Genomic DNA, 23180 nt, shown 5'->3' on the forward strand with positions numbered 1-23180 from the left:
TCCCATTCCTGTAGTAAAACAGCTGGTGTCTAAAAATCAAAGATAAACACACAGCTTACAAAATAAACCGCACTTCTGCTCATAAGAAAAGGTAAACGTTTTAATGGCAGTTAGTGATGTTAAATTTAGAGCCTTACAGTCTGAGCTATTCACAGTTACTTTGCAACTTTCTCGACAAGTGATTCTCATACAGTGAACTCGACAATAAAAGTTTAAGATACAGAAGGAATTATTTAAAGGTTCCATTCTGTACTCCTAAGATCAAACATTTTTATAGAGACATGCAAATTAATTAGGACAACAATAAATAATGAGGCTACTGAAAGAGGTACATGTGTTGGTTTGTGAGATGATGATATTATTATTTTTTTTTCCTAAAAGCTAACTACTGCAACAAAATTTAACGGGTTACAAGCTCTCGATCGAGGAGGGGGGGGTCCTTGCTTGTGGCGAGTCTTTGAACAGTGCAGACTATAATGCACTTTTTAATACTTTGTTCAAAGTCATCTGGTGGTGCGAGTAGTCAAGTGTTGAGAAAGAGGACAAAGGGATTTGCTGTCGTGGGTGCAAAATACTGCTGTCAGCTGCAAACTCCGGCGAAGGGTGGCAGCTGATGTCGTGATCCACGTGATGGTGTGTGAAACAAGCTGCCGAGACCGCGGCCGGGAAGTGTTACTGTGTCTAAGCCAGGACAGGGACTGCTCGACCTATTGTTCAGTATGTGCGACTCCAGAAATTGTGGCAACCTAATTTCTACTTATGGCAGAAGTGACCGATGATGTTGCTGGGGAGACGCGGTGGTACCTCGGCTGGCAGGAGCTTTGCTGATAAGCTGGTGTTCGGTCAGTGCAGCTTGTCATCTGCTGCTACAAGTAGAGACGAATGGTAGGAGTTGCCACAATATATACGGACAGGGTGAGTAGCGAACTGCTGCTGCTTGCTGATTGTCCTGTGATGTATGGGAAGGTGTCGTCATTATGTGACTGTAATAGGATATAAGATCAGTTAGACAAAACTTCTAGTTGGTGTGATGAGTAGTAGATTGCTCTCTGTATAAAATAATGTAATGAGTTGGAAGAACAATCCCATGATGTTAGTGTACAGGGTTAGTATTATACTGCTTGGGGCACTCGCATCAGTTATCTAGACGTAATGTTGCAGAGTGGTACAAGATGGAATGATCGTGCAAGAACGGTAATAAAGAAGGTGAATGGCCAACTGCAGTTTATTGAGGGAATTTTAGGAAAGTGTGGTTCATCTGTAATGGAGACTGCATATGGAATGCTATTGCAACCCATTCTTGAAAACTACTCCAGTGTTTGGGATCACCACCAGGTGAGATTAAATGAAGACATCAGAGCATTTCAGAAGCATGCTGCTGGATTTGTTACCAATAGGTTTGGTCTACATGCGAGTGTTATGGAGATGCTTTGTGGAATCAAATGGTAGTCCCTGGAGGGAAGATAGTGTTCCTTTTGTGGAACACTGTAGAGAAAATTCAGAGAACTGGCAATCAAAGCTGACTACAGAATGATTCTAATACCACCAACATACAATTCATCTACATCTACATCCATACTCCGTGAGCCACCTGACGGTGTGTGGCGGTGGGTACCTTGAGTACCTCTATTGGTTCTTCCTTCTATTCCAGCCTCGTATTGTTTGTGAAAAGAAGGATAGCAGGTTACTATTGTGTCAGTAAAGTGCAGGTTAATGTACGCTAATAACATGGTGTCTTGACAATAGGAAGTGCATCTGCTGTAGGTTCCTAGTACAGTATAAAGCAGCAGATAGAATGCTTAGTGTCTAATCCATTTTTAAAAAGTTTTAAAAGGTTTAGACTCATTACTTAAACTGATATTTTCCCCTCAAGTTCTGTGTAGCTTGTGAAGTATACATTCCTGTTCCTGTATTTTGAAACAATACAACTGTGTTTTTGATATTAACAGTATCCCCTTCAACTTACCATTATCTGCTCTTATTGACAAGGCACTCGCATTAGAAGAATAATTTCACATTGATCCATTTGTTTGATCTAAACGTTGATAATACCTCACCCAGTGATGGCAACCCAATTGTCTTGCATTACTCACGTTAAAAAATGTAAGAATTATTGCAAAGTACTCTACAGCTTTAAAAAACATGTAAAAATATAACTTTTTCTCTGCAGACAACAGCAGTTAGTCTGATGGTGTCATACCGTGGAGCGCCATTCAAGGAAGCACAGTTCGACAGGACAATATCACCACACACCGGATACTACATTGCAGACGTCAGCGGCACAGATGTGTTTGTGGTGGCCAGCCATCTGGATATTCTGCCCACGCTTTACGCGTCACGCAATGCCGATGCCAGCGTTTACTCTCTTTCACTCGATAACTTCTTCTGCTACTTCCCTGGTAGTTCTTGGAAGAACTCGTGGCTTGAGTAAGTAATGTTGAACAGTAATTCCTAATATACTGGTGGTGGTGGTGGTGGTGGTGGTGGTGATTGTCTTCAGGTTGAAGATGCACCTCTGCATGCTTTTGTATCCAGTGAAAGTTGTCATCTGGGTGTGACTGGTGTAACTTACATCCACTTGAACCTGCTTGTATATTCAAGTCTTTGTCTCAGAGCCCATCCAAATTTACAGAAAAAATGAAATTTTCTGGATCGAATAAGTGACTAACTAGCAAGTTTTGCTAATAAAAGCGATCATTTTTGGAGTCCGAAAAATAGGGCTACAAAACTATTCGTCTGAATTTTGGAAATAATCATTACTTTAGAATTGAACAATCTTGAAAAATGATCTCTCGATGATGAACAGCTTTCGAAATAAATGGTTCTTTAAACAGTAAAATGTTGACTGAGAAGGGGAAAGTGAGGGCTTTTGATCTGAGTATATTTTTGTAGTCAAAATTATTTATTAACTCACTCCAAATTTTGTCTCCACATTTGTACCAATGTTCAATTTACAGGTACCATGTTGTAAGAATTATTTCTAGGTAAACCAATCAGATTATCAGCATCAGGAATCTAGAAATTACCTGGTGAAAAATGGAACTTTTTCTGCTGAAATAAGAAAGTAACCATTGTGTGTAATTATCATATATACTGAGGTGACAAGTCACGGGATAGTGATATGCAGATGTACAGATGGAGTTAGTATTGTGTACACAAGATATAGAAGTGCAGTTCATTGATTGAGCTGCCATTTGTATTCGGGTGATTCATGTGGAAAGGTTTCCAACCTTATTATGGGCACACGATGGGAATTAAGGATTTAAAAGTGGAGTGGTAGTTGGAGCTAGATGCATCAGACATTCCATTTCGGAAATCATTAGGGAATTCAATATTCCAAGATCCACTGTGTCGAGAGTATGTGGAGAATACCAAATTTCAGACATTACCTCACACCACAGACAACATGGTGGCCTACAGCCTTCACTTAATGACCAAGAGCAGCAGTGTCCGCATAAAATTGTCTGTGCTATCAGACAAGCAACACCGTGTGAAATAACTGCAAAAATCAACGTGGGATGTGCAACGAATGTATCTGTCAGGACTGTCTGGTGAAGTTTGGTGTTAATGGATTATGACAGCAGATGACCGATGCTAGTGCCTTTGCTAACAGCACGTTATCAGCTGCAGCACCTCTCCTATGTTCGTTACCATATTGGTTGGACCCTAGATGACTGGAAAACCATGGCTCGGTCAGATGAATCCCAAAATCAGTTGGTAAGGGATGATGGCAGGGTTGGAGTGTGGCACAGGCCCCACAAAACCGTGGCCCAGGTTGTCAAGTCACTGAGCGAGGTGGTGGCCCCATTATGGTGTGGGCTGTGTTTTCATGGAACAGATTGGGCCTTGTGGTCCAACTAAACCAATCATTGACTTGAAATGGTTATTTTTGGCTCCTTGGAGATCATTTATAGCCAAACAATGACAGAATTTTTATGTAAGACATGCGCCATCTCAGTGGGCCCCAATTGTTCATGATTGGTTTGAAGAACATTCTGGACAGTGTGAACGAATGATCTAGCCACCCAGTTTGCCCAACATGAATCCCACTGAACATTTATGGGACATAATAGAGAGGTCAGTTCGTACCCAAAATCGTGCATCAGCAACACTTTGCAAATGATGGCTGTAGAGGCAGCATGGCTCAATATTTCTGCAGGAGACTTCAGATGACTTGTTGAGTCCGTGCCACGTCAGGTTGGTGCTCTACACCAAGCAAAAGGAGGTCTGACACAATATTGGGAGGTATCCCACGATTTTTTCTCACCTTGCTGTATTCATAAAACAAGATTAAACAAAGAAAGAAAAAAATGTGTCACTGTCAGTAGTGGTATAGAGTAAGTGGATAGATCAGCCTTGCTCTGTTACAGAAAGATATTCTGACATGCAAAGATTGATTCATAGGTGTGAAATATTTGAAAATATTACTCTGAGTAAAATAATCATTAAAAAATTACTTCAGTGTATTTTGCACTTACAAATACCTGCTTGCATAGTAATGTCCCCCCTGTATTTGATAGCACCAGTTATAATTTGTCGAGAGACTGAAGACCAAGAATCCCCCCATACTTCTCTCTCTCTCTCTCTCTCTCTCTCTCTCTCTCTCTCTCTCTCTCTCTCTCTCTCTCTCACACACACACACACACACACACACACACACACACACACAAATTGCCTGTACAGACACAGATACAGATATGGATAAGGGATCAGGTGTGGCACACTAAGTCTCGAACTGTGAGTTTAGTATTTTCTGTGGTTCTTTCCAGCAACATTGTCGTCATAGAAATTCATAGAATCTAGTCTTGGAAACTGAAAGGAACTCTCATGTAAGATTCTTGAGTTCCAGTGAATGATAAACTAAAGTGGATCAAAATGTGGAGGTACCAGAAACATTGGTTTACCATGCTGTGTATGCAGAGGTATCTTCTGTCACATTGATTTATAAACAGTGTTTGCATAGTTTATGTACTTTACCCCACAGTTGTGCAAGAGGCTTTAGTTGCAGCAGAAAACAAGCAAAAATTTTAAAAAGTATTTTGTAGTCAGGAAAAGGGAGCTTACAAGGATGTTGTATTGTATTTGCATTCCAATACTTCATAATGGTTATATATTTACTCCTCAAGGCCCCAAGTCTTTAACTGGTGATATAGATTTATATTTGCCTCAGTTGCTGAAAGAAAATGTGGGGGTAGTTCCTTTCAAAAGCACACAACCATTTTTGTTCCATCCAGCCTAATGCATTAAGGTGTTGCAATGGTTGAGACAAGCTACAGTTATTTGGCTGGAATGAGATTTAAGTCCCCACCTGGCCTCCAGACTGAGGTTTTTCTTTGTTTTACTAAGTCTATGAAGGTGAATGCTTTCTTTTGAAAAAGATCTTACATTTTCTCTTCTCACCCTTGCCCTGTATCGCATGTGCTCAATTTCTAATGTATTCATTCCAGACAGACACTAAACTTCAGTCTTTGGTTGTCCAATCTCTCGTTGACTGGGGTAGTACACATTAAACTTGGGGTATTACACACTAAATGTCCTTCATTTTAGAATGTTAATAGAGCTTAATGTCCCATCTGTGATTAGCTCATTAGAGATGATTCTATCTTTTTACTTATTCTTATGTCAGAAATTCCTCCCCATGAACCATGGACCTTGTCATTGGTGGGGTGGCTTGCATGCCTCAGTAGTTGCAGGGGCAACAGTTTGGATGATTGACTTATTTGGCCTTGTAACATTAACCAAAACGGCCTTTCTGTGCTGGTACTGAGAGTGGCTGAAAGCAAGGGGAAACTACAGCTGTAATACTGAGTGCATGCAGCTTTACTGTATGGTTAAATGATGATGGCGTCCTCTTGGGTAAAATGTTCCGGAGGTAAAATAGTCCCCCATTCGGATCTCCATGTGGGACTACTCAGGAGCACACCCGTTATCAGGAAAAAGAAAACTGGCGTTCTATGGATCGAAGCGTGGAATGTCAGATCCCTTAATCGAGCAGGTAGGTTAGAAAATTTAAAAAGGGAAATGGATGGGTTAAAGTTATAGTGGGAGTTGGTGAAGTTCGGTGGCAGGAGGAACAAGACTTCTGGTCAGGTGAATACAGGGTTATAAATACAAAATGATATAGGGGTAATGCATGAGTAGGTTTAATAATGAATAAAAAAAATAGGAATGCAGGTAAGCCACTACAAACAGCATAGTGAGCGTATTATTGTGGCCAAGATAGAGACGAAGCCCACGCCTACCACAGTAGTAAAAGTTTATATGCCAACTAACTCTGCAGATGACAAAGAGATTGATGAAATGTATGATTAGATAAAAGGAAGTATTCAGACAGTGAAGGGAGAGAAAATTTAATAGTCATGGGGTGACTGGAATTAGATAGTAGGAAAAGGAAGAGAAGGAAACGTAGTAGGTGAATATGGAATGGGGGTAAGAAATGAAAGAGGAAGCTGCCTGGTAGAATTTTGCACAGAGCATAACTTAATCATAGCTAATGCTTGGTTCAAGAATCATAAAAGAAGGTTATATACACAGAAGAGGCCTCGAGATACTTGAAGGTTTCAGATAGATTATATAATGGTAAGACAGAGATTTGGGAACCAGGTTTTAAATTGTAAGATATTTCCAGGGGCAGATGTGGACTTTGACCACAATCTATTGGTTAGAACTGTAGACTAAAACTGAAGAAACTGCAAAAAGGTGGGAATTTAATATGGGATCTGGATAAACTGACAGAACCAGAGGTTGTAGAGAGTTTCAGGTAGAACATTAGGGAACGATTGACTGCAATGGGGGAAAGAAATATGGTAGAAGAAGAATGGGTATCTTTGAGAGATGAAATAGTGTGAAGGCAGCAGAGGATCAAGTAGGTGAAAAGACGAGGGCTAGTAGAAATCCTTGGGTAACAGAAGATATATTGAATTTAACTGATAAAAGGAGAAAATATAAAAATGCAGTAAATGAAGCAGGCAAGAAGAAATACAAACGTCTCAAAAATGAGATCAACAGGAAGTGCAAAATGGCTAAGCAGGAATGGCTAGTGGACAAATGTAAGGATGTAGAGGCATATCTCACACGGGGTAAGCTAGATACTGCCTACAGGAAAATTAAAGAGACCTTTGGAGAAAAGAGAACCACTTGTATGAATATCAGGAGCTCAGATGGAAACACAGTTCTAAGCAAAGAAGAGAAAGCAGAAACGGAAGCAGTGGGTGGAAAGGGAGTGAGACAGGGTTGCAGCCTATCCCCGATGTTATTCAATCTGTATATTGAGCAAGCAGTTAAGGAAACAAAAGAAAAATTCTGAGTAGGAAATAAAGTCCATGGAGAAGAAATAAAAACTTCGAGGTTCGCCAATGACATTGTAGTTCCGTCAGAGAGAGCAAAGGACCTGGAAGAACAGCTGAATGGAATGGACAGTGTCTTGAAAGGAGGATATAAGATGAACATCACCAAAAGCAAAATGAGGTTAATGGAATGTAGTCGAATTAAATCTGGTGATACTGAGGGTATTAGTTTAGGAAATGAGATGCTTAAAGTAGTAAAGGAGTTTTGCTATTTGGGGAGCAAAATAACTGATGATGGTCAGAGAGGATATAAAATGTAGACTGACAATGGCAGGGAAAGCGTCTCTGAAGAAGAAAAATTTGTTAACATCGAGTATAGATTTGGGTGCCAGGAAGTCGTTTCTGAAAGTATTTGTATGGAGTGTAGCCATGTATGGAAGGGAAACTTGGCTGATAGATAGTTTAGACAAGAAGAGAATAGAAGCTTTTGAAATGTGGTGCTACAGAAGAATGCTGAAGATTAGATGGGTAGATCACATAACTGATGAAGAGGTGTTGAATAGAATTAGGGAGAAGAGAAATATGTGGCACACCTTGACTAGAAGAAGGGATCGGTTGGTAGGACATGTTCTGAGGCATCAAGGGATCACCAATTTAGTATTGGAGGGCAGCATGGAGGGTAAAAATAGTATAGGGAGACCAAGCGATGAATACACTTAGCAAATTCAGAAGGCTGTAGGTTGCAGTAGGTACTGGGAGATGAAGCAGCTTGCACAGGATGGAGTAGTATGGAGAGCTGCATCAAACCAGTCTCTGGACTGAAGACAACAATAACAACAACAACAACAACAACAACAACATGTCAGAAATTAAGATATGCCTACTTTGGCAAAAGAAGTGTCTAAGAACACACCTAAAGAATTCTGATATATATTACAAGTTCATAGCACATGAGTATTAAAAAAAATTGTGAGGAAAAGAAAGGGAAACAATGTATGTAAAGAACTGTGTGGGCTGACCTGATGAAGCTTAGTGAAACATTGTGTATATCATACTTGTCTAGGTCTTTTTTGTTGGATATATTTGGCGCAAGTAGACTCCTTGAATTGCCACACACACAGTTACTGTCACATGAGTGACTTCTGAAAGTATGTGTTGCTCAGCATCACTTTCTTCCTATGTTGAATAACTTTTACCTCTAATGGTGTTTATAACCAGTAAAATGCCATTTTCAAATAAATTACAGTATAAAAAAACAGTAATATAAGATATTACGATGATTTCCACACGTCCTATAATCCAAGTTTGGTAGAAGAGTTATGGTTTTGAACTAACATATTTTAAACAGTTGCCGAAAGATGTTACATAGGAAAATGTGAATACAAAGAAATAAGGAATGTTATCTATTCTGAGGTTTCCAGATTACCTAATTAAAGTGGCCCTGTATTGTTCAGCAAATATGTAACTGAAACCACAAATACAAGAAATGTTTGTTGTGGTTTTCCCCAGAGGGAGCAGTGGGTGACGGGAGGGGAGAGGGGGGGGGGGAGGGAGGGAGAGAGAGAGAGAGAGAGAGAGAGAGAGAGAGAGAGAGAGAGAGAGAGAGAGATCTGGGGGGTACCATTCTCCACATATAATGCAAAACATTTAAACTTGACGTTTTATTATTGCTTTCACTGATGATAACAACTCTCTGTTAATGTGTTTTTAGCTTTGACCACCATTTATATTTTGTAGCACTTCTTTTCAGTCATAAATCTGTCTAAATTTTTGTAGGCGTGCAACGGATACAGCTTTTGCCGACCTGCACCGAGTGGAAGGTCTTCGCGGCATCTACATCGCATCCCAGGTCCACGTACCCACCTCACCGCACGGAGGAGGGCGGGTGCCGGAAATAAATACGCAGCACCTGTCTACGTTCATCACTTTCGATATGGGAGGACGCTGGAGGCCACTCACACCACCCTCGACTGATGATCAGGGCAGGAACATCAGCTGTGATGTGGTGAGCAAACTACTTTCAGAATGCACAATTGTAGGCTGGCAATGTTAGTAATAGGTTCAACTTGGCATGATGTGCCTTCAAATGAAGTTAAATTTCAAATGGATATCTGTTGTGCTGTGAAATGTGCTGACGTTTCTAACTTTTCCTATTGCGTTAGTGATATTTGGCCTTTTTACTGTGTTTATCATTGTTTTGGGTGTCCAGCTGAGTTGCTGATTCAATTTTCTCTTCAGTTGGTTGACTTGTGGTAGGGGACCAAATAGCGAGGTCATCAGTCCTGTGGATTAGGGAAGGATGGGGCAGGAAGTGGGCCGTGCCCTTTCACAGGAATCATCCCAGCATTAATTTTAATTTTAATAACCAACAGCCTCAGATGCACCATTTACCTAGAATTTATCTAGGTTTCAGTTGGGATAACCCAACCTTCTTCAGAATAACAGTAACTACCGTTTGTCCATAGTGGACATCGTCAAGCTAAAACTACAAATCCATAAATTATCGTCAGACTGTAAAAACTTATCTGAAACTGCCTCAGGCCCACTTCTCGACCGCAATGCGGCACCCACTGGAACTAAGTTTCTTGCTTCAAGTTGAAAAATAATAAAATAAGACTCATATTATGGTATAAAATTTATTTGTGTAGTTGAACAAACTAAACTGATAAAATCTGGTTTCGTTATTCATGGTTTCTGAAACTTATGGCATTTACCACTACAACCTCTTATTTGTATGAGTGACACATGCTTCCACGTGCAATCTACCCCTTCAACTTTGACACTGTTTATGATCTGACTTCCCTTTTCTTTTTTTTTTAGAGTCGAGGCTGTTCTCTTCATCTCACCCAGAAGTTTGCTCAGTTGAACCCTGAAACACGAACGGTTCCTCTGATGACATCAAAATCAGCACCGGGCATCATTATGGCAACTGGAACACTCGGAACTTCACTGAAGGGACGTTTTGGAGTTTTCATCAGCACTGACGCAGGACTCACGTGGCGCCAGGTTTGTGTTGATATATGCACCTATTGGAGCAGTTCTTTTTCTATAAATGTTGTAATTATATTTTCCGTACATTCTGCGAGCTTGACAACTGTGTGCTGGGGGTAAGGGCCAGCCTGAAATTTAAGCTTGCACTTTGTACCATATATTAGCTATCACAGATGAATATATGTTGTATATGTTTCTTAAACAATATGTTAACTATGTACTGCAGAGTTTGATAGTAGGTTTCACTTCTGGTGGTACTTCGTACTGAAACCGGTAGACATTTGAAAAAGTAAAAGGGTGACTATAAACTAAAGCAGTTAATTTGTTTTATGTTGTAATTGATTGCCTACAATATCGTTCCTTGTTATGCCTTTTAGTGTTTGGAATAAGACATCACCGGTTGTTGGGTGTCTGAGTGTGGAGAAGCTCTTGAAGCTAAGTACACAGGGTGTCCCAGAAATGTTGCTAAACATAGAGGGGTTGCAGAGGTTGTCTTGAGGAACAAATTGAGGATAGGAGTCTGTGTGGAAGCTTGATCCAATGACACAGCAGAGCATCCAGCATACAGGCGCCAGCACTTTCTGCTACGGTACCTCTTCAGCAGCAAATGTGACTTTGTATGGCAAACCGTAGGCAGAACATCTGACAAAGTTGTTCATTAATCAAAGATCCTGACAGATTGCCGTGGCTGGCAGTGGAGAAGGTGGAGCTGCGTAGAAAGGCCTTGTATCCTATGAATGAAGTGCTCTGTTGCCTCAGTGGAAGACTGGTTTTGGACACAAGTTTTCATCTGCAGTTTATTTTTCTCCTGTAACACTCTTAAATCTCCAATGCTTTTTGGTGTGCATTAGAAAAAATACACTGCCAATGGAAACCGGTCCCCGAAACCGCCATCCCTCGTATTCATAAGAGACGAGGCCATTCTACACAGCAGCTAGCTGCATCTTCTCCACTGGCAATTGTGGACATCAGTCATGGTCACTGAATAACAAACAGTATTGCAAAACATTCCAGTGTACAAAGCCAAATTTGCTGCTGAAAGGTGGCCTGGTGCCAGGCGCTGTGCCTATAACTTCAGCACTTCGTAGCGACATTGATTGATGTTTCTGGACACGGGTTCCTATCCTCGATTGTTTCTGGAGGCATCCTCTACAATCCCTCAAAGTCTGTGTCAACATTTCCGAGGCACCCTTTATAAATGTGAACTATTCTGTTAAATTATGTTATAATGACATGATAGCCAAAAGCCTTTAGCAGAAATTCAGAAAAAAACTAATTACGGCTTAACTGTTACAACTTTGTAAAATACTCTCCATGAGCACTTACCGCTTCAAAACCGTCTGTCCAAGTTTCTTGAGGGAAGTCACCTCATCACCTACAGCACTGTTGTATGCTGTGATACCTCTTCCATCTGATGAGAGATGCTGCCCTTGAATTTCCTCCTTCCTCTTCGGGAACAGGAAGAAGTCACACAGAGCCAGGACAGGTAAATAGGGTGGGTGTTGTAACACTTGCAGTTCTCTGTTCTCCAAGAAGTCCATTGTTCTGTCAGCTGTGTGTGTTGAGGCATTGTTGTGACGCAGGAGGAGTTGCTCACTCTTTGGCTTTTGAGTGCTGTGGCCTCCATGTGGCAGTGACTTCTGGCAGACATTTAGTCACATACCACATAGCATTTACTGTGTGATGTGTGTCTTATGTAGCAGAGGTGAGATGACCTGAAATGTACCATACAGAAAATGGCCTCTTCGATCTGGAGTCATAATGATACCCCCTTGTTTGATACCTCTATGTTTCGTCACCTGCAAAGATATTGTCTTTAGACTGCCCTTTGTCAACATTTTGAAGCATAAATGACACCAATCCATTCTTGGGTGTTTTCGGACTTCTGTCAGGGGATGTGGTAACCCAGCAGGCACCTTTCTCACATACGTCAGAATGATCGCGTGAATGGTGGACTGCACCACAATCAGTCCAGTATTTAGGATCCCTTCACTGTCACAAAATGTGAGATAAGGATCATCTTCAATCATTTTCCTTACAGTCTCAGCATTTCATTCTGACTTAGCTATTGCTGGGCGACCATAATGAGGTTCATCTTTGAGAGACTCATGACCCATTGAAAATTCACAAGACCAGTTTCTGACTGGCAGGTTCAAGAGTCTCGCCAAAAACACGTACCATCATTCTTCTGCATTTAACTTCTTTTTGTAGCCATAACTAATCACAGCATGAAAATTGTGGCATGACAGATCCATGCACTGTGTAAGATTCAGCACTTCCTGTGTCTTCACTCACCATTCACAGAATTGTTTGGAATCCAGTGGTGCGGTAACCACCACACACATGCTCCAAAGTGAAGAAACAATGCTCTTTCAAACTGAAACAATCCCATTGTCATCAGATATCTGGTTAGAGAGTTGACACAGTCCTTGTACACATGGTTGTATTGGGAACTAGTTATCAGTGCATTTGAGCATGAATGCAACAACAACAAAAAATAAACATAGTAAAATCAATATTAGGTGCTGATCCACGCACCTTTCACTGTTATAATTCCATAAACGTTTACTCATTTCAGAGGGCTAGATTCCATCAATATTTGCGACACTTTTCGTAGAGCTAGGTTCCGTTTATATTTGCTAAATATAAATTGTTCACGAGTTACTTTCCTTGTCCATACGTTTATGTGGCATCATCAGTGAGGCTTTATTTTATCGAATTAAAACATGCAAAATGTTGCACAATAATGTCAGTGATTGAAGAATTAGACCTAAGCATTTAATTTGCTTACTTTTCCATTTTTACATTAATTTTAGTCTGTTTGCTTTTATACAATACTCATTCAATGGTTGGGTATCTAGTCATTTGAAAAAATAGGTTTCTTACTGTAGTCCCAAAATTAATAAAAATTTCTTCCACTGCAATATGTCATTCAAATTTGGTTGTGTTCTTAAGATTTTTTGTGACATTGTTATCGTCATCTGTTTTTAAAGTAGTTAGAAAAAGTGCAACAAATTACACAATAAGTGTTTGTGCTTACTTTTCCAGCTATCTTGATAAAAACATATTGCTGCAAATAAAATCTAGCCAGCCATTTACAGAATGTTGTAGAAAAAAAAACAGAATAGTAATCAAAGTGAAAATCAAAGTATTGCAGTAAATATTGTGAAATGTTTAGGTCCCTTTAAGTTTCTTCTATTATCATAAAACATGTAATAGTTTCAGGTATGTGATAAAATACTAATGTATTGATGACGGTGCAGTTATGTTGAAAACATGTTTAGAGCATCACAAGCAAAAATGATTGTTCATAGGTTACTTCATTATTTGCTTCATGCAGCAGCAGCAGCAGCAACAACAATAACAATAATAATAATAATGGGAACTACTACTTCTACCACTGTCGCTGCTACTACTACTGCTGCTACTACTGCTGCTACTACTGCTACTGCTACTACTTTCTTCTTTTCGTTGTTCCTTTGTCTGACATCAGCATAGGGTCGGCATAATTATGTATGGAATTGGCATGGTTCATTAAAACGGTGACTGGATGGTCTTCTTTTCACCCCCCCCCCCATTCCCCCCCCCCTTCCCCTCCCTCATTCACATCCACCCTCCCTGGGACAGAATATGAGCACCCCAACTGTCTGCATGTATTGTTCAGTGGAAGTGAGAAGTTTTATCTTTACCCTTATATTTCAGATCTATGGTTATTTGTTACTTACTACCAAAAATTAGGGTAATGATTTCTCCTGCTTATTCAGGAATGAGACAAAGAAAGTTGTTGTTGTTGTTGTTGTTGTTGTTGTTGTTGTTGTTATTGTGGTTTTCAGTTGAAAGACTGGTTTGATGCAGTTCTCCATGCTACTTTTTACTGTGCAAGCCTCTTAATCTCCAGATAACTACTGCAACCTACGTCCCTCTGAACCTGCTTACTGTATTCATCTCTTGGTCTCCCTCTGACTTTTACCCCCCATACTTCCCTCCACTACTTTCAGAAATGCTTTTGTCACCATTTCCAGTGTACAATTTATATCCTCTCTACATTTGCAATCACCAGTTACTTTGCTGCCAGAATAGCAAAACTAATCTGTTGCTTTAAGTATCTTGTTTCCTATTCCAATTCCCTCAGCATTGTTGATGCTGATATATTGTCTTTCAAGACACTCTCCGTTCTGTTCAACTGCTCCTCCAGTTCCTTTGCTGTCTGACAGAATTACAGTGTCATCAGGGAATCTCAAAGTTTTTACTCCTTCTCCAAATTTTTCTTTGGTTTCCTTCATTGCTTGCTCACTGTACAGGTTGAATAACATTGGGGATAGGCTACAACCCTGTCTCACTCCCTTCTCACCAACTACATCCCTTTCATGCCTCTCGATTTATGTAACCGTCATCTGATTTTTGTACAAATTGTAAATAGCTGTCCGCTCCCTGTATTTTACCCTTGCAGCTTTCAGAAATTCAAGGAAGGTACTCCAGTCAACATTGTCAAAAGGTTTTCTACTCCAAAAATTCTATAAATGTAGGTGTGCCTATCTTCTATGGGAAGTTGGGGGGTCAGTATTGCCTAACTTGCTCTTACATTTCTCTGGAGTCCACACTGATCTTGCCCAAGGTTAGCTTCTACCAGTTCTTCCATCCTTGGAAGTAATTCATGTCAGTGTTTTGCAGCCATGACTTATTAAACTGATAGTTCAGTAATGTTCACACATGTCAGTACCTGCTTTCTTTGAAACTGGAATTATTACATTCCTCTAGAAGTTGGAGCTTATTGCATGTGTTTGCTACATCTTGCAAACCCCCCTCCCTCTCCATTTTTTATTTCCTCCTTTCATTAATTACATTCAGTATCTTGTGTGATATCCACAGATACAGATTTCTACTAGACTTCGTGTGTCTACCTATTTGATCCTCTGCTGCCTTCTCTATTTCATCTCTCACAGCTACCCATTCATCTTCTGATGTATCCCTTTTCCCTGATCCAGTTAATTGTTGCCTAATGCTTCTTCTGAAACTCTCAACAACCCTTGATTCCTTCAACTAACCCAGGTCCTATCTTGTTAATTTTCTACCTTTTTGCAATTTCTTCAGTTTTAAACTACATTTCATAAACATTGCATTTGTAAATATTTGTCACTTTTCAGCCTTAAAGTGCACAATTTATTCTCAGCAATCAAATTTTTATGTTGAGGAAGAACCAGAAAATTCATTAATTATTTTTACCACTACTTACAATATAAACAAAGCCTCGTTCTGACTAACATATGGAATGCACTTGATGTCACAGGTTCTAAAAGATTACTATTTCTTCAACATGGGAGATTTTGGCGGTGTGATGGTAGCAGTGAAGTATTACAAAGCCCAAGGGGAGACACGGGAAATGCTGTACTCGACTGACGAGGGCTTCACATGGCACACGGAGCAGTTCTACAACCAGGATCTGCGCATGTACGGCCTGATGACAGAGCCAGGCGAGAACACAACAGTCTTCACCATGTTCGGCTCGGGACCTCAGCAGCTGCGATGGCTCATCATCAAGGCTGATCTGCAGAAAGCTTTCAGTGAGTGTGTTTCTGAATATCCTGTAGGTTGCATATTACCATAGCATTTTTTTACTAATTTCATTTTAGTGCCAAAATGTCCTTGCTGGATAACAGTACAATACTTACTGCTGCTAAGGCACTGGATGGTTTTGTATGGCTGTATCTTCGACTGTAGGACATAACAGGAGTAGTCAGAAAGTATTTACTATTACCTAAAAAAAAATAAAGCTACAAAATTAATTTGTTTCTCGTAGGTCCAAGTCTGCTGTTACGGTGCGCACTGAAATCCTCATGGCACAGTACCATACATGCATCTGAAGTGTTTTTGACCCTGTATCCCTCTTTAAGTCATCTAGTGAATTTTCTCTGGAGTTTTACTGTTATTTCAATTTTGTTTCTGGATTTTGTTGATTAAATTATCCCAAAAAAATATTGCACATTACACTCTTCATGTGTCAGCCAGTACTGATGGCATATATTTATGTCTGTTATTTGCCATTATTTTAAAATAGAATTTTTCATGTTCAATCATTACAGCAATCCCAGATTAGTCTAATTCTGCATATGGTTTAACATTGTTTATTATTGGGGGTAATGAGACAACGATAAATGCAACATGGATCGAACAGGGAGAGTCGGTGGGGAAGACCTTAAAACAAGTGTTTACTGATATGAACAGTACCAGAGGATATGTTGTTACACCACATACTCTACTAGACTAACTAGTGGTCAGGCTGTGAAATAATGGGCACATGAACTTCAGAACAACATTTTGTTTGTAATGAGAAACCGGCTGATGTCTTCTGTGCTGCCTCTCTCCCCACATTGTGTGTGGAATGAAGGAGAAAATGCTCTTATAGTTGAGACATCTTATATGCGTAATCGTACTACTTTTTCAAAAGATGAATTTGGTAGTTTTTACACTAATGTTACCCCCCAGGGGATCCACAACTCTTTTGTGGATACGTGAGTAGCGAGCACGGGACCCCGAGCTAATGTGGCCTTCCTTCCTTTCCGGGCTGCATACCTTCCCTTTCCGCATTCTTCCCCATCCCCCATCTTCGCCCCCCCCCCCCCCCCCCCTCACCTCAGGCTCTTTCCTTCCCTTTCTCCCCCTCTCGGAGTATGGTTTGTGCCTACGTCCAGACGGACACTTGCAAATGTACCGCATTCTTAGCTTTCCTTGCTCGTATGTCTTCATCCTTCCTTTGTCCTTCTCTTTTCCTTACCTCTTCTCTTTACCTTACCTCTTCTCTTTACCCTTTTCTCCGCTGCGGCATTTGAGACCTCTCTTCTTTCCTTTCCCTTTCCCTTTCTCTTTCTTCCTCCCTGTGCGTGTCTGAAGGCCGACCCACGCACTTACATGCGTAGCCGGTGACGGGGTAACGCGTAATTCCCTGCCCCAGGTAGACAGGTAGGACACGTACGTACCCCCTGGTAACAGCCAGGCCCAGGGAGGGATGATTACCCAAGCTGATACCTTCCGAAAGTGCCGATTGGTCCCTCCGTCCGTTTGTCGGGAGGTGTGAACAATCACCTAAGGCGGGAGTGCCCTCAGAGGGGGCCCCTACAAAGGAGGAGCGCGCCATCGGAGACGCCGGTAATCATGGGGGATTCTTCCGCAATGGTTTCCTCACCTTCCACTATGTCTGCTTACAAACGTAAGTTCACCGAGTCTCAGCCACAGTCAGTTCTTCCATCGTTGCCACAGTTCCTTGTTGTTTCTCGGTCTGACGAAGGTCACGGCTTCTCCACGGTCAACCCTTTCATTATTCAGAAAGGTGTCGACACAATTGCAGGTCCTGTAAAGTCTTGTTCCAGATTATGGAATGGCACCCTGTTGTTAGAAACAGTCAGTGCCCTCCAGGCACAAAAATTGCTGCGTACCTCACTACTACACACCTTCCCTGTCCGGGTGGAACCGCACCGTACTTTAAATTCCTCGCGTGGAGTCGTTTATACACGCTCCCTCGATGGATTGTTTGACGAAGAAATTCAGCACTACTTGTCTGACCAGGGCGTAACGGCTGTTCATAGGGTTATGAAAAGGGTTGACACAAACATCATTCCAACCCGCACTGTCTTCTTGACATTTTACAAAGTTCAACTCCCATCGAAAATCAAAGCAGGCTATGAGATAATATCCGTTCGCCCTTACGTCCCAAACCCTACACGTTGCTATCGGTGTCAGCGGTTCAATCACACCAGCCAGTCCTGTTCCAATCCGGCCAAATGTGTTACGTGTGGCAAGGATGCCCATGAGGGTGCTTGTCCACCTCCATCCCCTCGCTGCATCAACTGTACGGGTGACCACGCTGCTTCCTCTTGAGATTGTCCCGTTTTTAAGGACGAAAAGCTCATCCACTAAATTAGAGTAAAGGAAAAGGTGTCGACCTTTGCTGCTCGAAAATTATTCGCCAGTCGACAGCCCACCGTGCCTCAGAAAGGAAAATACAGCACTGTCCTTGCTTCTCCTCGGCCAACAAAGGAGGTGGCCACGCAGACTTGCGACCTCACCTTTCGTGCCACGGTCGTCAGATCGGCCAGTGCAAAGATCGCCCGCTCAAACTCACCACTTTTGCCTGCCCACTCGCTGGCTCACCCTTCGTCGAGTTCTGCTAAATCTCGAGCCCAAAAGTCAGACACCAAGATTTCGAAAAAAGAGCATACTCGTGAAGAGTTTTTTCATACGGCAACTTCCCAACCATCGGTTCCTCCTTCCTCTAAACATCATACTTACAAGAAGGCTACAAAGAAACCCAGTTCCTCTCCTTCTCCGCCAAGGCGTGTCCCATCTACAGCACCACCTGGCGGAAATCGCCCTCGGCCGTCTTCCGTGTCGCCGAGGCGCACTGCTGGCGGCCGATCAACCGGCCGATCGCTGGTGGCAGGAGCTGCTCCTGACCAACCTATGGATCAGGATCTTCTGCCTTCGGGTGAATGCCATTCCGTGCTGTCGGTCGCAAGCTCAGAGCAGTCGTTGAGTTGACAGCGACCTTGGTCACACTCCTCCATTTTCTGTTCACCCTATGTCCATTATCCACTGGAATATCCGCGGTATTCGAGCCAATCGGGATGAATTGTCAATCGTCTTACGATCCTACTCGCTGGTCATCTTCTGTCTTCAGGAAACAAAGCTGCGTCCCCATGACCGCTTTGTTCTCCCTCATTTTCAGTCCGTCCGATATGATCTCCCCTCTGTTGAAGGCACTCCAGCACATGGAGGACTCATGATTCTTCTCCACGAAACTCTCCATTATCACCCAATCCATTTAAACACTTCCTTCCAAGCTGTCACCGTCCGTTTTTCCCTTTCCGGATACACGTTCTCTCTTTGTACTGTATACATTCCATCGTCCACACCAATGGCACGAGCTGATCTCCTTCATCTTCTTGGTCAGCTTCCACCCCCATATTTGCTGGTTGGGGACTTCAATCCCCACCACCCGCTTTGGGGATCTCCACATCCTTGTCCACGTGGCTCACTATTGCTAGACGTCTTCCACCAAGCAGATCTAGTTTGCCTCAACACTGGGGTCCCTACATATTTGTCTGCCTCCACGACAAATTTATCTCATTTGGACCTTGCGGTCGGTACTGTTCCGCTAGCTCGGCGCTTCGAATAGTTCGCCCTTGATGGTACACACTCGAGTGACCACTTTCCATGTGTCCTTACACTGCAGCCTCAACTGCCCTACATGCGCCCGCGACGCTGGAAGTTTGCCCAAGCCGATTGGACACTTTTTTCGTCTCTAGCGACATTCGATGACCGTCACTTTCCCAGCGTCGACGATGAGGTCACACATATTACCGACGTTATTCTTACAGCTGCGGAACATTCAATACCACGCACCTCCGAATTGCCCCGGCGCCCCCCAGTTCCTTGGTGGAACGAGGCTTGCCGTGATGCAATACGTGAGCGGCGACGTGCTCTCCGCGTTTTCCGCCACCATCCTACTTTGGCCAACTGTATCCGCTATAAGCAGTTCAGAGTGCGATGCCGTCGTGTCATCCGCGATAGCAAGAAGGCAAGCTGGAAATTCTTTATTAGCTCATTTAACACCTTCACTCCCTCCTCCGAAGTTTGGAGTCGGCGCGCCTAGTTTCTCCCCGGTCTCTGGGCTCACTGTCGCGCATGACACATTAGTGGACCCCGTCACAATTTCTAATTCATTGGGTCAGCACTTTGCTGAGATTTCGAGCTCTTCAAATTACCCGCCAGCGTTTCTCCCGAAGAAATGTGCAGCGGAAGTGCGACCTCTTGCTTTCTCCTCTCAAAATCGCGAAAGCTACAATACTGTTTTCTCCTTGTGGGAACTCCAACATGCACTCTCTTTTTCTTGCTCCTCCGCCGCAGGACCGGATGGTATCCATGTCCAAATGTTGCTGCATTTATCAACCCATAGTCTGCGTTACCTCCTTCGCCTTTATAATCGAATTTGGACAGACAGTACTTTTCCCAGACGATGGCGGGAAGCTATCGTCGTTCCTGTTCCGAAACCTGGAAAGGACAGACATCTCCCCTCTAGCTATCGCCCCATTTCTCTCACGAGTAGTGTCTGTAAGGTTTTGGAGCGTATGGTGAATTACCGTTTAGCGTGGTGGCTGGAATCCCGCAGTCTTTTAACAACTGCCATGCGGATTCCGAAAGCATCGTTCTGCAATTGACCATCTTGTTGCTCTCTCCACTTATATCATGAACAATTTTCTCCGGAAACGCCAAATAGTAGCAATATTTTTTGATCTGGAGAGAGCATACGATACCTGTTGGAGGACAGGCATCCTCCACACACTGTTCTCTTGGGGCTTTCGAGGTCGGCTGCCCCTTTTTCTTCGCGAATGTATGGCAGAGCGCACATTTAGGGTGCAGGTGAACACTACTCTCTCTCCCGTACTTTCTCCCAAGAAAACGGGGTACCCCAGGGCTCCGTGCTGAGTGTTGTACTGTTTTCCATTGCTATCAATCCAATTATGGATTGTCTCCTTCCTGATGTCTCGGGCTCCCTCTTTGTGGACGATTTTGCGATCTACTACAGCTCTCAACGGACCAGCCTTCTTGAATGATGTCTTCAAGGATGTCTCGATCGCCTCCACTCTTGGAGCATCGAAACCGGCTTCCGTTTTTCTCCCAGTAAGACCATTTGTGTTAATTTTTGGCGACGTAAGGAGTTTCTTCCGCCCTCCTTACATCTAGGTCCTGTCAACCTTCCGTTTTCAAACGTCGCTAAATTCTTGGGTCTTACGTTTGACAGAAAACTGTGCTGGTCCTCCCACGTTTCCTATCTTTCGGCTCGCTGTCTGCGATCCCTCAACACCCTCCGTGTCCTGAATGGTACCTCCTGGGGAGCGGACCGAGTGGTCCTTCTCCGCCTCTATCGCGCCTTGGTGCGCTCGAAATTGGACTATGGAAGCATAGTGTGCTCCTCTGCTCGGCCGTCTATTCTTCGACGTCTCGACTCTATCCACCACCGTGGATTACGTTTAGTGTCTGGAGCTTTTTACACCAGCCCTGTGGAAAGCCTTTATGCTGAGACTGCTGAACCTCCGCTGTCCAATCGGCGAGCAGTCAGTCATTATGCTAGCCATCTGTCTTCCATGCCTGCTAATCCAGCCCATGACATTTTTTTTGACGCCTCCTTTGATGTAGGGTATGCAGGCCGCCCCTCCTCCCTACTACCACCGGGAGTCCGCTTCCGTCAACTGCTCCGTTCTCTTTCCTTCCGGTTTCCTAAAACCTTCTTGACAACTTGGGGTACAGCACCGCCTTGGCTCCGTCCCCGGATCTGCCTGCTCTGTGACCTTTGTCGATTTCCCAAGGATGGTACCCCTTCACTTGTTTATCGTCGGGCATTTGCTGCTCTATGTGCACAAATGACGGACGCCACATTTATTTACACTGACGGCTCGAAAACATCGTTAGGTGTAGGGAGTGCCTATATTGTTGGCGACACCCCAAATCACATTCGGCTTCCCGTCCAGTGTTCGGTTTATACTGCAGAGCTTTACGCTGTTCTCCAGGCTGTCCACTACAACCGCCGCCATCAGCGGATACAGTATGTTATCTGCTCAGATTCTCTCAGCTCTCTCCTCAGTCTCCAAGCTCTTTATCCTGTGCACCCTCTGGTCCATTGGATTCAGGACTGTCTGCGCTTGCTCCACCTGGGGGGCGTCTCGGTGGCGTTCCTCTGGCTCCCGGGACACGTTGGTATCTGTGGAAATGAGGCGGCCGATATTGCAGCCAAGGCTGCAGTCTCTCTTCTTCGGCCAGCTATTCAATCAATTCCCTTCGCCGATCTACGGAGCGTTCTATGTCGACGTGTTGTTCATTTATGGCACACGCATTGGTCGACACTTACCCATAATAAATTGCGGGACATGAAAGCTCTTCCTTGTGCTTGGACCTCTTCCTCCCGAACGCGGGAGGAGGTAATTTTAACTATACTCCGGATAGGGCACTGTCTTTTTAGCCATCGACATCTTTTAAGCGGCGATCCTCCCCCACTCTGTCCCCACTGCTCTCAGCTATGGACGGTAAGACACCTTTTAATTGAGTGGCCCTATTTTAATCCGTTACGCTCCCGTCTACAGCTGTCGCCTGATATATCGTCGATTTTAGCAGATGACACGCGCTCAGCCGACCGCGTTCTCAAGTTTATTAGTGCCAGTGAAATGACGTCAGTCATTTGAAGCTTTTTTTGGGGACAACCAACCCCTTTCTGTAGTGGATTTTTAAGCCTTCCTTCTGCTTTTAGTTTCTCCAATTTTATGAGTTTTGTTCCCATTGCTGCTGGTTTTCAATTTCGGTTTTTTACTGTTTCCTAAGTCACGGACCGGGCGCTAATGACTATAGCAGTTTTGCGCCCTAAAACCAAAACCAAAACCAAAAACACTAATGTTAGATGTGCTTGGTGTGTCACACATCTGTAATATTACAAGACATCACATAGTTGGTTCATTTCACACTCTCTCTCTCATGAGTGTCAATTACAATAATGTGCCTTTGTAGCATTCTTTCTGATAGTGGGTGAATGGTAAAATTATTGTTGACAAAATTCTGCAGGAAAAATTGAATACTCGGAGACATGGTGAATAGAACATCTGATACGTCCTTGTGCTCGAGGTAGTGTTTGCATTCAGCATGCATTCCTCGGTGTAATATTGGATGTCCAAGTTTTAGAAAAGTCTGTGTATGCAGGGAAAACATTGTTTTTACATATGGCGTACGCAGGTACTATACGTGAAGAAATGTGAAGTCTACATAGATTACACACGTTTATGTGAGGGGCGCGATCTGTCAGTCTAATAGAAAAAAATTTGTTCTGAGGCCAATATTGCTAAATATTATGTATTTCATGATGAC

General features: G+C 42.9%; 1 protein-coding gene across 2 annotated transcripts in view; it reads left to right on the plus strand.

Moving 5' to 3' along the window:
• The window catches only part of LOC124551372 (sortilin-related receptor-like), a 201164-nt gene that overhangs the window by 29946 nt on the left and 148038 nt on the right, over window positions 1-23180 (plus strand). For both annotated transcript variants that reach the window (XM_047126412.1, XM_047126411.1), the window contains exons 5-8: window positions 2171-2427; window positions 9063-9291; window positions 10107-10292; window positions 15565-15838. In XM_047126412.1, the coding sequence (XP_046982368.1) occupies window positions 2171-2427; window positions 9063-9291; window positions 10107-10292; window positions 15565-15838 (946 nt within the window). The remainder of the gene's footprint in view (window positions 1-2170; window positions 2428-9062; window positions 9292-10106; window positions 10293-15564; window positions 15839-23180) is intronic.

The sequence above is a fragment of the Schistocerca americana genome, chromosome 9, assembly GCF_021461395.2.
Source record: "Schistocerca americana isolate TAMUIC-IGC-003095 chromosome 9, iqSchAmer2.1, whole genome shotgun sequence".
Taxonomy (NCBI): Eukaryota; Metazoa; Arthropoda; class Insecta; order Orthoptera; family Acrididae; genus Schistocerca; species Schistocerca americana.